At 37.9% G+C, this 17,040-nt stretch overlaps 1 protein-coding gene across 1 annotated transcript in view; it reads right to left on the bottom strand.

Annotated features, from left to right (window-relative positions):
* Positions 1–6,394: 6,394 nt before the first annotated feature.
* The window catches only part of LOC140238929 (uncharacterized), a 50,031-nt gene continuing 39,385 nt past the window's right edge, over positions 6,395–17,040 (bottom strand). Inside the window, exons 8-9 of the mRNA XM_072318827.1 lie at positions 7,625–7,772; positions 6,395–6,786 (exon numbers count right to left, since the gene is read on the bottom strand). Of these exons, the coding sequence (XP_072174928.1) occupies positions 6,698–6,786; positions 7,625–7,772 (237 nt within the window). The 3' untranslated portion in view covers positions 6,395–6,697. The remainder of the gene's footprint in view (positions 6,787–7,624; positions 7,773–17,040) is intronic.

The following is a 17,040-nucleotide window of genomic DNA, read 5'->3' as shown; positions in this document are numbered from 1 at the left end:
GACCTCCAAAAGTTGCCGTGTTGGCCTCCCAGATGTCCCCGGATCTACACGGACATACATGGATGTCCAAGGATGTCCAAGGTGTCAACACAGATCTCTCCCCGGATCATCCCGGATCAGATCCGGGGTGGCCTGGGGTGATCCGGGATGTCTATGAGACTGGGGCATTACTGCTTGTAGATGTTCAAATGCCAAAGTCTGAAAATCATCCAGAGTTCTCCTTTAAAGGGAAAGTTTCCAAAAATGCACATGTGGACTAAGTGAATGATTTTCATAAAAATGAACTTTTGTGGAATTCTCTATATATTTTCTCTATCTCGCTCTGCAGCAATGTCACAAACTGTTAACTGTCTTCTCATCAAGCAATGGCACAAACTGTTAACTGTCTTCTCATCAAGCAATGGCAGCACCAAAACTTCATAAAAATTCATAACTCATAAAGAGATTGTAGGATTATTCTCAAACTTTCACCGATGTGTTCTGCTAATAATGCTGCATTCGCTCAATCCACATGCATACTGGGGAAAGCTTCCCCTTTTAAGCAGAGTAAATCAGAACAAACAGAATGGTTAAACTTCCATCAAATTGGACACATGTCTTTACTGAATTTATTTTGCAATGAAGTGAAAAGGAAAGACGTATTTTTTCCATCAAGTTTGTCCTGTGTTGTAAGATTCTTGCAATGAAGATTAAGGGGTGAAGGTTGATATGATGTGGGCACAATCAATACCATCAATAAACATGCAAATCGTTGAAGTCCACAACTTTCTCATTTTAGGTCTGATTTTGCTGAAACTTGTCCCTTCACTTTGGTCTGATTTACTATATTAACCCTAACTAGGCCGGGGGGGGGGCCTCTGAGGCCCCCCCCCTCGACGTTCCGCGCGATGTATCGCGAACGCGAAAAGCTATCGCCGCGACGTTTCATGACTTTTTTCTTTCAAGTCTCCCGCATCTTTTGACACCAAATTTGCGATGCCCGGGCGCGCGGTTTCGAAGTTGCGCATAAATATGTATGTGCATGTCAGACCAAAAATTGCTCAAAAACGTGAATTTGTGTACAATTTCAATGCAAACTGTGCTTACAGGCAAATTTCACAAAAGCATGATTATTTGGGGGTTTTATTGATTAAAATCAATTATTAATATATTTTCTTGTTCGGAACAATGTCGCAAACAAGTTTCATCGAAAAAACAATGAAAAACATAAAGACGAAAAAACAAAGAAATACATAAGAAATTCAAAAAACAATAAAATACTTAAGAAATTTTTTCTGATGGCACAATTTTTTTCTCTTATATTTGCTCAGGACACTAAAAAGAATATTTACACAAAAAATGTGCCCATTTTGAGCTTTATTTAGTGATTTATACCAAATTGTCTGATTTCATGCATCATCATGCATAAATTAGCATAATTTAGCATAAATGATAATTTTTTTCTAAATTTAACTTCATGGTACTTTAGATTACATCATAGGCAATGTGTGTGCCAATTTTCGTCGCGATCGCGCGGTCGACGGCCGAGATCTGGAGGGGGGGCCTGGGAGGCCCCCCCCCCCCCCCCCCCCCCCCCGGCTCTATGATCTTCCTAAATAGCCCGGCCTAGTTAGGGTTAAATTATTGAAGAAAAAGAGCTTTACATGGAATTGCACCTTAAGAATATTTGACATGGCTTGAGAGTGTCCAAAATATACAATTTAGACATTTATTTACAACAAGCAAGTACTGAGGGGAAAAAGAAGAAACAAAAATGCTTCATAGAATATGAACAAAACATAGAGCCAGAAACTGAGAGATTCTCGTGTGGGCCTTTAAAACTATCATATACAATACACTTGTATTTTCTCTACAATTTTGCTCACTGCATGTCCAGCTGAACAGAAATCTGTGGAAGTTACATAAACTTGAAAAGCAGAATGATTTCTCAAAGCATGACTACGTTGGTGTATCAGAATAATGTGGCACACAGGGGGTTTCCATCATGGCACATAAAGAGTTAATGGATACCATCTACGTCATTGAGCATTACACAAACCTCTTTTACTCCAACCCGTTCAAGACCATTTATCATTTGTGTTAACATACATCCACTATCAGGCAATCTTGTCCAAGTTTGTTGAAGAGGATTCAAGACTTCTTAATGGCTACACTAGGCAGATGAATACTTGATATAAAGTTCAGGTGTGCACATAAGGAAGATGAAATACAACATTCAAATTTATTCTCGTAATTACAATTCATCATATCAAAATTTGAATATTTTTTGTCTCTTTCACAGAGTCACAATAAATTCTGTTGCATGTGCAAATGGTATGCATCATAACTGCTAATACATATTTTCTCATTTTGTATAAAATACATATGTGATATGGGAATTAAGACCACATTTACAACACACTTAAGTGCACCTGACATTAATTTCCTTTTAAACCATTTTTGGAAGTACAGTTGATGGGGCAGTAAATTGCATATTGCATCCGACTTACCATGTGTTCGGGATGCCATAAGCGACCCATTAAAACTCTCTTACCTGAGCTAGGAATATTTTTATTCTTGTGTAACTTATCCAGCAACAAATAATCACATGTTATGGAAGTGAAAGATAAATATTGATATTCTGCCATGGTGGATTGAGAAGATTTGGCAAACTGGTGTCACACTGGCTTTAATTTGTATTGTTTATTTTTCATACAAACTCATAATACTCATCAGCTGGAGAATCTTATGAGCAGTGTTAATGAATTCAAAGGAGAGAAAGGATTACATTTCTTTCTATAGCTGGATTTATCACTTGATTTTTCATTTATTTATCTATTTATTATTATCATTATTATTACTTTTTTTTTTTTTTTTGGGGGGGGGAAGGGGGTGTCTGCTTCCCTGAAAACTTAAAACTTTTCTTAACCAAACCATGGCAGTTCTAAGTTTCATTCTTATATATCATAAAATATCAGGCCTTTGACTGATTTTACAGCATAGAATCATTGGTATTGCACATACTAACACTGAACTAGTCATTTGACAAGAACAAATGACAAACTAGCCAGACTTGGTCATACAATGTAACTACTGGTGGCATGTTTCAAATAACCTATTTATTTACTTGATCTAATTTCTGATAAGAGACAGACATGGAAAAGAAAATGGAACACAAAACATAACCTTGTGTGGCAGTAACCTAATTCTTATACAGATGCATGCACACAGTTCATCAATGAGTTGCAAATACAGAGCCATTGTTAGAGAAGAATGCATGTATGATATGCTCGCACACATCGCCTTTTGATAGATATAAAATACAAACACTAGTAAATGAACAAATGTGAAATGAAGCAAAAGCCCCAACCAAATTTCAGATGAACCATGTTGAGGACTCTATTGCATGCACTAGCCTATAGCTGCTGCTGCTACCATGACAACAAGTAGAAATCCTGCTGTCTAATTGGCTGTAACAGTTGCTAACATACATGGCAAAGTACTTCTGCAGTCTTCTATTTTACAGGCCTCTACTAGCTCCCACTGCTGAGGCTGCTACAGACTGTAACAAGAAGGCCAGAATTGCTGGCACAACACTGGCTCTTTGGAAACATCAAGCAGAAAAGGCATTGGTGGAAGATAGATGACGCCATAGTGCAAAATTTTAACAAGAATATCTGGTATACTTTATACATTCGTAAAAATATTTATATATTTACAGAATTTGCAGTTTCCTCATTTACCTGCAGTATACTGTGTATATAAGATCTGTAGTATAACAAAACAAAACAGATTTTTATACCTTCTCCAATAAAAATAATACTAACTAATGATAATAAATTCATCAATGATTAAGAACAAACATAATGTGGTACAATGAATCTTCTAAAAGAGAATTAGAGAGTTTATTAATTTGTGGAATGTTGACAAGCACCAAGTGACTGTAAATCCACCGTAAAAAGACAGTGATACCCAACACAATTTTTAAGAAGTCACTACTGCACCAAACAGACAGAATTACATTATTTCACTAATTATCTCATGTACCTTTGAGGCTTGAGACCATCAAAGTACTCTGTACTTGCACCAGAAATTCGGAAAGAGTATTCAAGAATTTGCACATGTATGCCTTCTCTATCCGTCAAGGATATACCGTAGCTGTCAGACAAAAGTCAGGCAAACTCCACTATGGGAATACTACAACACATGGCAAGGTCTCTTTTATCATAATCATCTCAGACAACAATCATGTCTATTTGAAAAGAAAACAGCTTGCTATCTTGAGATTCCCAGCTGATGGAGACAAAGAGAAAGAAAAAATGAGAAAACTAGAAAAGCACTCTAAGAGCGCAGACCTCCACCAAGCAGCTACTTTCCACCAATGATCTTGCTCTTCCCAAAGAGATTTTTCTCCTCTCCACCACTGGGGAAAAGCTCTTTGGGATCTTCCATAGAGATCAGTGATTTCCACCCATAGGTATACATGCTGAAAAATCGCCTGATTTCCCAATATACAAGCCTTTGATACGTCATAAACCCTCAGCTGCGCGGCGCGCCTCGCCCTAGCAGAAATTAGAGCACGCACTTTAGTGCGTGTTTGAAAACCTCAAATACAAATGTAGGCGTAGCTTCAACTCCCAAGTTCATTGACCCAACCTGTCAAAATATCAAAATCCTTCATAAATTCACACAAAATTCTCGGATCACTACCAAAATTGAATCATTTGTTACTTGTGTCATTCTCAACCTTTCCTGTAAGTTTCATCCAAATCCGTTCCCTACTTTTTGAGTTATTTTGAACATGGACAAACAAACAAACCAACAAACAAACCAAAAAACCAACAGTATGAAAACATAACCTCCTCCCTTGGCGGAGGAAAAAACAAGCGTGAGAGAGAGTGGAGACAGAAAGAGGGAGAGAGAGAAGGAGTACGAAAAAGAGTAACCTGATGTCAGATGGGTAAAAATGAGATCATTATGGTGGGTAAGTTGCAGTCATAAAATGGGCTTTAGAATCTGTGCAATCTGATTGGTCAATTATCAAGGCAGCATTAATTTTTACTGATCCATACAGAGCCATGCATTTGGTAAAATCTTAATACGTGGCTCACACCGTGTATAGTGTTGTAGGTGTACCAGATGCATGATGGGAAAAAGGTTGAATTTAATGAATTTATGGGCCCATTTTATAAAATAATAATAATGAATAATGCACAGGCCTATGTCGTGGATCAGTGAGAATTTGATGCTCTAATTCAGCTTTGGAAACAGTCTGAAAACCCACTCGCTGTTATCGTGGGTTTAAACAATTCCAAAGTTACACTCTCACATTCAATTTTCACTGATCCACTCTGTCCTGTGCACAATTTGTACACTGTTTTATTCTCAACAAAACCCAAACTTCAGTAGGATCCTCCTAGTGGACAGACCTTACGTTGAAAAGCAGAGAAAAAAAAAAGTGTTTTTAAGCTTTACACAGAGGTTGCTTTATGAGAAGCCAAGAACGACATTGTGTCATTACTGACCGTCTTGTTTATATTTTTACCCCGTATTATCAAGTAATTTTCTGTGTTTCCACTACCCTGGATGCTGTATGAATTTCCATGACAGGAAATGTGTGAGTGTGATATATCACATACCTTTCTGTATTTCCACTTAACCCTGCATGCTGTATGAGTTTCCTGGAAATGTGCGAGTGTGAGTGAATTCTTAATGCCCAAACTATAAATGCTTCCTTGACATATTCACTACAAGATCCACTTTGAAGTAAAGATGAAGCCACAGTTATATACAGGTGTATTTACGAACACCATTATGCCTTTGCACATGACGCAATGCCTACTATCTACGCAGAGCATGCTCTCATTCATTCATTTTTCATTCACTGAATAAAGTACGTCCGAAGTGATGCACAAACTGTCTTGCCACTTTTAACATATGACCTATTCAGACTAGGATTGACAGGAGCAACATGAGCATGTGCACAGATATCAACAGGCAGGTTTTTAAAGTGTGAGTACCAAAAAATTTGATCATCATAACATTTTGAAAAGAATATTACAGTATATATATCAGGGGCGGATCCAGAAATTCCGTAAAGGGGAAGCGTCTACAAAATTAAAGGGGGCGCATGCGCCACCCATTTTTTTCTTTTTATTTATTTTGCTTTCACAAAAAAAAAAAAAGAGGGGGCATGCGCCCGGTGTGCCCCCCTCTGGATCCGCCACTGAATATTGAAGTTTCAACCGCAGTGATGAATAAATCAAAAACAAAAGGTACTTAATGCAGTTGTGAGTGACCTAATGTCAACATTGTCAACCAGCAGCAAATAAGGCAATGACATTCTGCATGCTGTTGCACTTGACATATCTTTTAAAATCAGTTCTAGCCACTTCCTTCCTCAAGAAAGAAAAAAAAAAAGAGAAGAAAAGGCCATCAAAATTGTACATTTCATGAATTGGATGCATAGTGTTCAAAATAACAAAGTAATACACAGTAAGAACAGGACTTTCATAGTTTAATGACCCTGGTCCCACTAGGAAATCATGCACTACAACATTTCACCACGACACGTACATAGATCGAAAGAGATGCACATTTGGAGACAGTGGTGGGAGATATGTGGAGTCTGCACAAGGTGACACAGGGAAATCCCCCTATACCAGCAAGATAGGTCACACAGTTGCCTAGCGATGCAGGGTGTGGTACGCGCCCCATCTCAATCCACTCCCTGGTAGCCGGAGGGTCCTGGCGTGTGTTCGTTGGGACTAAACGGGGATGTGTCTTCATTCCTCTCATCTCCAAATGCTGTTGTGTTGAGCAAAAAAGGACGTATGTACACACATTATCCAAGGCCACATTCATTTTAGGAAAATCTTCAAAATGAATCAGTGCAGTTTAAAGAAATAAACACATTATCTAGAGGTCGCATTCACTTTTACTAAAGGATATCATAAAAAACAAAAACCGAACAAACAACTGCTTTCATCTCACAGTTACCTGTGAAAGTAAGGTCTTAATAAAAAAACATATATGAATAAAATCATATTATTAAAAGAGCAGTGACTGATAAGTTTGCAGATGTACATTTAACCTTTTGGGGATGGCCTGATTTGGCTATTATGCACATTTCCTATAAAGAACTGCAAAAGAATAGAAGGGACTAGTCTTCAATGGGTCAAACAAACAAACAAACAAACAAACAAACAAACAAACAAACAAACAAACAAACAAACAAACAAACAAACAAACAAACAAACAAACCTACATCGTGAATACCCTGCCCTTGACACCCTAGGTAAAGATAAAAGCTTTAAACACATTTTTTTTTTTTTTTTTTTAAAGCACTCTGCTGGTGCAGATATTTGGGTTTACAAAATTTACGGAAAAATTCAAATCAATTAATTTGCAACACATATCAGATGTTTCTCACTGAACACATATTGCTACAAAGCCCTTGCCTAAAAAAAGATGTCATATGGGATCATTTTCAGAGTACCATTATAGGTACCAAATTCAAGGAAGCTAACTTTGTAAACAGCACTGCAGTATTCCGATGGCTGAAAAGGCATATTTTTGTTGGACACAACAGGATTTTCCATCAATTAAAGATTACAACAGTCGTCATCTCTCTCTAAAAAAATACCTTTTTCCTTGAGTCCCCTGCCAAAATTGGAGTAGACCTTTGCCATACAGAGTACCACCGCCACTCTGATGATAAGACCCAGGATACCGCACACGATGATGGCGTAATTCAGGAGCATGGCTCCCTGCCTGTCAAATTCCTGTGCCACCTGCAACACAGAAAATCATCATGACAGGAAAAGATGTACCATTAATATATCTTTGTAAACACACTGTCACAAACACTTATCTATGCTGGGTTTCCGTCCTCTTGTCTTCAGAAATTTGAAGGGTACTGGGGGCAGGGACTAGGGCCATTTTCAAGCACTCAAAAGCGAACTGAAACATATTTTACCTTACCATACCGTACCATGCCAGATTTGGAGCGTTCAAGCGCACTGTGGAGATAGCATACCTCATGAGTTATTTTAGGACTCAAGTCACAGGGGGGTCACACATTTTGTACGTAGCAACAGGCTAATTCTCCCAGCATGCTTACGCTACATAACATGTGTCTGTAACAAATAGAAGCAACTCTTTGCATTATGGCATGGTGCATGTTACACGCATTCTTCTCATGTCAATGGCTGGTACATTTCGCTTTCGGACCACTTTGCACTTTAGCACCCTGTGGCATGGTACGGTGCGCTATTGGAGCATATCGCAAAGTGGTCCAATTTTGGCACAGTACGATACTGTCCAGTACACTTTGAGAGTGCTACAGATATACCAAATAACTATTTTGATCTCAAAACTTCCAACTGACTCCACAAAAGGACAGCATTTGTGCAATCTTTTGCTGGGTTCATCTTCTGTAATACATCACTCAGTGTAATAGATGTCAAATGGAGTAACATATTGCTGGCCTCTGCATACATCAAGTCGCAACTTTCGTACGTTAATGCGTCATGATAAAGCTAGTCTATACTTTCTATACATGCATGTGTGTAGCTAATGTTTTACTCTTATTAGTACAGTGGACACAATGATTTGGGGGCAATAAGCACTGAACATACTATTAAAATGCACAAAGAGATGACACGCAATGACACGCTTGATAGATTCTGTAAATGTCAATAAAATATTTCTTGGTTTTCTCTTCAAAGAAATCACAGCCATGTTATGTTGTAGCCATCTCATTGGCATGTGTTTAAAATGCAAACAGAGGAAAACAGATTCAATGTCTTTCCTAGCCTGGTAGTCTCCTGTAATCAACAAATACACCATTTCCCTTCTTCGATTTTATTCCTTCTTTCATCCCTCTAGCACACATAATGATACATCACAGATAATCACATCAAAAGTGTAGTAACACAGTACTACAAATATTGACAACACTAAAAGTAGTGGCAGAATTGGAGGTGAAATTTCAAGCCAAAATGGCACTTTTGGATGCTGGGATTAAATGACGTCAGCCTTTGCACCACTTTGACGAAAATACAGGGGAGCAGCATGACCAGATCATCTCCTGATGTCTTTTTACAAGATGAATATTTCCCAACTCAATGTGACTCAACAAATTCCAACCATGCAAAGAAGGCATTTGCCAGCTGGTTCTAACGATAGGCAAGCTACAAATTAACCTTTTTACCATATCATTCATGGTATCTTCAAATACACAGAACGGAAGGTAAAAATCTTGCAAGTCGACTTCTTGTTTTTTTAATATATGTTTGTTCTTTTCTTTTTTTAAACCGTAACAAAATCTATTTTGTTTTTACAATTCATTTATCCTTTATTTCCATCAAACAAAAGGCAATACATTACACAAAATATATACATTTGCCAATTCAAATTATTAAACAATCTGCAAAAAGTACAAGTCGAGGTATTACATACAAAATATAAGAGTGGATGATAATATAATGAGAGAACAACGCAAACTTTGCAATGTTAACAAAAAATAAAGGGATGAAAAAGAGCAATCAACTACAGAGAGAAGCTTGTTAGATGTGGATCACTAAAAAAAAAAAAAACAACAACAATATGCCAACATGTTATTAGATGCAAAATCAATATACTAGATGTACTGATAAAGCATTTGATAATTGATTTTTATGATGCTATTATGACATAAAAGCATACCATAAACAATACTTGTTTAGAATTACTCTCCCCCAAAAACAAAACAAAACAAAACAAAAGAATGTTATACATGGTACAGGCACTATTCATTGAGCCATGTGTACCAGGAAAATATAGTTACAAAACAACAATACATACAAAGACACACAGGTGGTCACATAAAACAAAAAAGTGAAAGAAAACATGAATGCATGAACAAAAGACGTATTATTGCAGCAAGAACAAAAACACAATGACACTACAGCACAATGAAGAACACAAAGAAAGGGGAAGGAGCAGAGGAAAGAGGAAGAGAGGTCTGTGAACACGCCACTCAATCAGAAGGACAGGAGAAAGTACGAAGGTTATTACACAAATGATATACAAGGAAACGCACGGAAGTGGGTGGACTTTCCACCTGGACCTGGGGAGTGTAGGGAGGTGAGAATTTACAGTCCTGGAAGAGAGAGAGAAAGCGAAATGAATACACACTTACATGAGACACACACAAAACATGGGAGACAGTGTTGGATGAAGATGAGAGTTACGATGAGGCCTTATGACGAGCTGAAAATTGCTGAAAAATGCTGACATTGACATCAACATTTCAGTACAATGCAAGTCTCATAGATAATCCTTGAGTCTACATGGGACACCTGCCGTCAAATCTCTGGACAGTACTGTACAAGTTGTTTCACCAAGTTTGATTTTCACAATTTTTTTTGTGTGTGTGTATCACTGTTGGACCAACAATTTAACAGCACGCGAAAATATCTCAAACTGACAGGCATAAGTGCACTTATGATAGCGTTGATATCAAAATTGCAAAAAATTGAATTGAATCAACCCCCCGTCCCCGAGATCTCGACCGCTGATCACGCGATCGCTGGGAAAATCGGCACATACATTACCTGTAGCGTAATCTACCAAACAATTAAAAAAGAAATTGAAATTTTTATTTTCAATATTTTATTTTAATTAATACTGCTAATACAGGGCTGCACACTAACCCATTTTTTCTGCCGGTCCAACTTGTCTCTGTCGGACCGGTAAATGCTCCGTTTTACGATTTTTTACCGGTCCGAACAGAAAATTTACCGGTCAACAACGACAACCTAAAAAAACATTAAATGACTTGCAAACGTATTTTCTTGTATTTTATGGACGTACCCCCCCCCCAAACCCATGTACATTTTACAGATTAATATTTTTTGTAAAACTTGCATTATTTATTGCACAAGAAATAAAAAAAAAAAAAATAGGAAAAAATAGAATGTTTGTTTGTGAATTACAGTGTAAAATAATAATGAACAAAATCAGATTGTATCAAATGCGTTTGTGACTTTTTCTAAACATCGGCGCACGAACTTGCTGCGTAACGTGCTCTTGGTGGTCAGTTGGATTGCGACGATTTAATGAATTATTTTAGCTGTGATATTTTCTGATGCACGCGCTACAAGGGGTTCTTTATTTTTCTCCCAATAATCTATTCGCATTTGTGCATGCGTTCTTGAAAGGTACACGACATGCAGGGTCGAATTCGCAATCCTTTTTGCGCCCATTTCCACCTCAAATATTAGCGGGATTTGACGATTTCATAAATTACTTCGGCTGTAATATTTTCTGATGCACGCGCCAAAAGGGGTTGAAAATGTGTCCTTTATTTTTTCCCGATAAACTCTTCGAATTTCGTAAGTGCGTTCTATAAGATGCACCACATGGCCGAATTCATGATACTTTTTGCGCCTAGTTCTACCTCAAATTAATATCAGCGGGATTGTGACGATTTCATAAATTACTTCGGCTGTAATCTTTTATGATGCACGCGCCAAAAGGGGTTGAAAATGTGTCCTTTATTTTTTCCCGATAAACTCTGCGAATTTCGTAAGTGCGTTCTTAAAAGATGTTCCACACGGCCAAATTCATGATACTTTTAGCGCCTATTTCTACCTCAAATATCAGCGGAATTATGGCGATTTCATGAATTACTTCGGATGTAACTTTTTGTGATGCACGCACCGGCTAGAATGGTTGAAAATGCGTTCATTATTCTTCTCCCCATAATCTCTTCGCATTCCGTACATGCGTTCTTTAAAGGTATACGACACGGCCGAATACACAATCCTTTTTGCGCCTAGTTCTACCTCAAATATCAGCGGGATTGTGACGATTTCATAAATTACTTCGGCTGTAATCTTTTATGATGCACGCGCCAAAAGGGGTTGAAAATGTGTCCTTTATTTTTCCCCGATAAACTCTTCGAATTTCGTAAGTGCGTTCTTAAAAGATGTTCCACACGGCCAAATTCATGATACTTTTAGCGCCTATTTCTACCTCAAATATCAGCGGAATTGTGGCGATTTCATGAATTACTTCGGATGTAACTTTTTGTGATGCACGCACCGGCTAGAATGGTTGAAAATGCGTTCTTTATTTTTCTCCCCATAATCTCTTCGCATTCCGTACATGCGTTCTTGAAAGGTACCGGTATACGACACGGCCGAATTCATGATCCTTTTTGCGCCTATTTCTACCTCAAATATCAGCGGGATTGCGATGATTTTATGAATTACTTCGGCTGTAATCTTTTATGATAAACGCGCCAAAAGGGGCTGAAAATGTGTCCTTTATTTTTCCCCGATAAACTCTTCGCATTCGTAAATGCGTTCTTAAAAGAAATACGACACGGCCAAAAATCATGATTCTTTTTGCGCCCATTGTTTCCTCAAACTTCAACGGGATTGCGATGATTTCATGAATTTATCATTCGGCTGTAATCTTTATGATGCACGGGCCAAAAGGGGTTGAAAATGTGTCCTGTATTTTTCACCCAATAATCACTTCGCATTGCGTACATGCCTACACGTCACGGCCAAATTCACGATCCTTTTAGCGCCTATTTCTACATCAAAATAATATCAGCCGAATTGTGGCGATTTCATGAATTACTTCGGATGTAATCTTTTGTGATGCACGCACCAGCTATAGAATGTTTGAAAATGCGTTCTTTATTTTTCTCCCCATAATCTCTTCGCATTCCGTACATGCGTTCTTGAAAGGTACCGGTATACGACACGGCCGAATTCATGATCCTTTTTGCGCCTATTTCTACCTCAAATATCAGCGGAATTGCGATGATTTCATGTATGACTTCGGATGTAATCTTTTGTGATACATGCGCCAAAAGGGGTTGAAAATGTGTCCTTTATTTTTCCCCGATAAACTCTTCGCATTTCGTAATGCGTTCTAAAAAGATACACGACACGGCCAAAAATCATGATTCTTTTGCGCCTATCGTTTCCTCAAACTTCAACGGGATTGCGATTGCGATTATGATGCACGGGCCAAAAGGAGTTGAAAATGTGTCCTGTATTTTTCACCCAATAATCACTTCGCATTGCGTATATGCCTGTACGTCACGGCCGAATTCACGATCCTTTTAGCGCCTATTTCTACATCAAATGTCAGCGGAATTGCGATATGTCATTAATTATTTCGGCTGTAATCTTTTGTGATACATGCACCACAAGGGTTGAAAATCCGTTCTTTATTTTTCTCCCGATAATTTCTTCGCATTTGTGCATGCGTTTTCAAAATTATACACTGCATGCAGGGCCGAATTCAAGATTCTTTTTGCGCCTATTATTGTTTACTCAAATTCCAACGGGATTGCGAAATTTTCATGAATTACTATTCGGCTGCAAATTATGTAGTCTATATGATGCAAGCGCCAAAAGGGGTGAAAATGTGTCCTCTATTTTTCTCCCGCTAATCTTTTCCCATTTCGTACATGCGTTCTTAAAAGGTATACGACACGGCCGAATTCACGATCCTTTTTGCGCCTATTTCTACCTCAAATATCAGCGGGATTGTGGCGATTTCATGAATAACTTCGGATGTAATCTTTTGTGATGCACGCACCAGAAGGGTAAAAATGTGTTTTTATTTTCTCCCGATAATCTCGTCGCATTTGTGCATGCGTTTTTGATAACCAACACGGCATGCAGGACTGAATTCAAGATCCTTTTTGCGCCTATTATTTCCTCAAATTTCAACAGGATTGCGTTGATTTTATGAATTGTTATTCGGCTGTTATCTTTTATGATGCACTCACCAAATGTGTCCTTTATTTGTTTTGTTTTTCTCCTCTATAATCTCTTCGCATTTCGTAAGTAAGCTTTTGAAAGATACGACGCGGCCGGTCGAATTCATGATCCTTTTTGGGACGATTTCTACCTCAAATATGTAAGCGGGACTGCGATGATTTCATGATTTTTTTTTTCTCCCTATAGTATTATCTCTTCACATTTTGTGCATGCGTTCTTAAAAAGTACACGGAAGGGCCGATTTCGTGATCCTTTTTGCGCCTATCTTCATTATGAGACCATTCTGAACGAATGAAAATATTCATTTGTGAAATGACTGTGTAAAATGAAAATAAACGCAATCAGATCCATTTACTGTATCGCTGAATATCGAATGTCTTTTTACTTTTTCTAAAAATCGACACAAGTAAATTAGTTATAACATAACTGCCACGCTGCTGCGAAGCCGGGATCGGATCGATCTTGCGTTAAAAAATCATTAGTAAAATGACCCAGAAATGCGTGCGTTTCTATCAATGTTTCTTGTCTGGCATGACCGCCGATCGCAACAAAATGAAAAGCAGTTACACTGTACATGCTTTGCATGATTTGCATTGCATCGCAGTGCGTGAGCAGCGCCAAATGCGCAAGCGAGCGCGAATAACTGGTCGACTGCACTGCCACTCATCTAGTGCTCAAAACTAATGTTATACTGTATGTACAAATTGCACCGGTAGACATAAACGAAAACTGGCGTAAAACTTGTTGAACAGTGCGATATTTTGCATTCTGTTTCTTCCTGATCGGCTGCTCTTTTTCTTTCTACTGACCCCACCAATGCTTTTTTTTTTACTGGTCATGTCGGACCGGTAACTTGTGGATTTCCTGAAAAGTTACCGGTCCGACAGTGACTTTTACCGGTCTTTGACCGTCGGACCGGCGCCAGTGTGCAGCCCTGGCTAATATATGCATAAAATCATGCATTTTGCTCTGAATCAGAAAATAAAGTTCCTAAAATCCTAATTTTTCATGATAGCATTTCAAACAATGTACCTGAAAAAATCTGGTATCAAAGTTGATTTCTTATGTATTGTATCGTTTCATGAATTTCTGATGTATTTCTTTGTTTTTCAACCTTTTCTTTTGTTGCGTTTTTTTTTTTTTTTACCAAATTTATGACAGAACCTATTTCAAGCATAATTAAGCTAAAATCAATTGATTGCAGCCAATGAATGTGAAAATAATTATATTTTTTTTAATAAGGTGAGAAAACTCTATTTGCATAGACTTTGTACACTAAATCAAACTTTTGAGCCATTTTTGGTCTTGACAAGCATGTATAAAAGGTCATGCAGCGACGTAAGGGTATGCCTGATTTTTGCAAAAATGATGTCAAAAAATGTGCGAGACTTGAAAGAAAAAGGTCAGCAAGCGGCACGGTCAAAAGATTTCACACAGCGGAATGGTCATGGAAAATGTTGAGGGGGGTTGATTCAACCCCCCCCCCCCTCCTCCCGGCCCGTTTTAGGGTTAAAATGGTATCATAGATTTGAATTCGGTCAGTACAAATATCATACACTTTGCCAACAGATTGGCAGAATGACGACAACGTGGTACAAAGTAAATTATAAATGTACCAAAAACATTTAAACAATGGGTATAAAGAATTGAATAAACAGATAAACCCAAAAGTCTTCAAATAAGTTTAAAAGGTGAAAACTGTTTCTATAATGTAAGGTGTAAGTATTTAAATGAATTCTGAAACAATACTATTATGGTATTCACAAATTTAACAGTAATGTCTTAGTTTTCAGATGAAGTATTCGCCATTAGAATGGGTTTCTTGAATGCAAAATAAACTAGAAATGTCGCTTTGGCGACTGGTATGCCTCCGCCATAATGCATGATTTTCCAAATAGGTCTAGATAGTACATGTGGACAATGTGTGATTACATTTTCACAAAATTGGCAAAATATTGAAATGACAAGTTTGTCACAAATGTCTTGAATGTTCACCTTCCTTGACCTAGGTTTAATTGGATGAATAGGAGAGCATGTATCTAGGGATTTAAGGACTTTAACTTGACTTTGACCCATTCATACATTTAGGCATTGAGTAATTTTCAAGGTACAGGTGTGGAGAAAAAGTGCAATTTCTGAATTGAATAGTAAATTGTTACCATTTTCATCTGGCCCTTGACCCTAAAATTCATAAGATAATCACTTTCAGGTAGAACATGCATAATATCGTCTGTTGAGAATGAGAAGGGTGTTAAGTTATCTTGAACACTATGGGTTTTGTGACAACTTAACGCCCTTATCATTCTCAACCGACGATATGTACTAAGTTTCAAGATAACTTGAGCCACTTCCGAGATACGGAGGAAAAAGTTAGTTCAGCACTTTCACTTGATCTTTGACCTTTTGACCTTTGAGGCAAAAAAAGAAGAAAAAAAAAAACTTTCCAGAGAATTTCTATTAGGTTACACATGCATACACCAAGTGTAAAAAATAATAACCCTGCTGGCATTGCATAAATATGAGGGAAATAGTAAAATTTTGAAGTGTTGCACTTGACCTTTGACCCCTGACCTTTGACCCCATGAACCCTACATTCTCTAGATAATCACTTCCAGTCAGTACATGTATATACTATGTTCCATGAAGATACCTTGAACAATTTTCCAAGGCACGGAGAAAAAAAAGAAGTTTTGATATTTTTACTTGACCTTTTGACCTTTGACCTTTGACCTCATGACCCAAACTTTCACCAGAGAATCTTAATTGGGTAATACATGTATACACTAAGTTTCAAGAAAATATCTTCAGGCATTCAATAGATATGGCGAAAATAGTGAAATTTCATGTATTTGACCCTGACCTTTTGACCTTTGACCTTTGACCTCATGACCCAAACTTTCACCAGAGAATCTTAATTGGGTAATACATGTATACACTAAGTTTCAAGAAAATATCTTCAGGCATTCAGTAGATATGGTGGAAAAAGTGAAATTTTATGTATTTGACCTTGACCTTTTGACCTTTGACCTTGAGCATGTGCACCCAAAAGTTGATAGGCACAACTTCACCCCCTAATACACATACATGCCAAGTTTCATTAGGATACCTCAACAGGTTTTGATAGTTACCTTGTCCACAAAATTCATTACGGACGGACGGATGGAAGGACGGACGGACGGACGGAAGGACGGACGGACGGACGGACGGACAACCCGAAAACATAATGCCTCCGGCACCACTTCGTGGCGGAGGCATAAAAATGTCAAAA

This window comes from Diadema setosum, chromosome 15 (assembly GCF_964275005.1).
Source record: "Diadema setosum chromosome 15, eeDiaSeto1, whole genome shotgun sequence".
Classification (NCBI taxonomy): Eukaryota; Metazoa; Echinodermata; class Echinoidea; order Diadematoida; family Diadematidae; genus Diadema; species Diadema setosum.
Note: the sequence above shows the minus strand (reverse complement) of the source record. Positions and strands in the feature narration are given on the sequence as shown.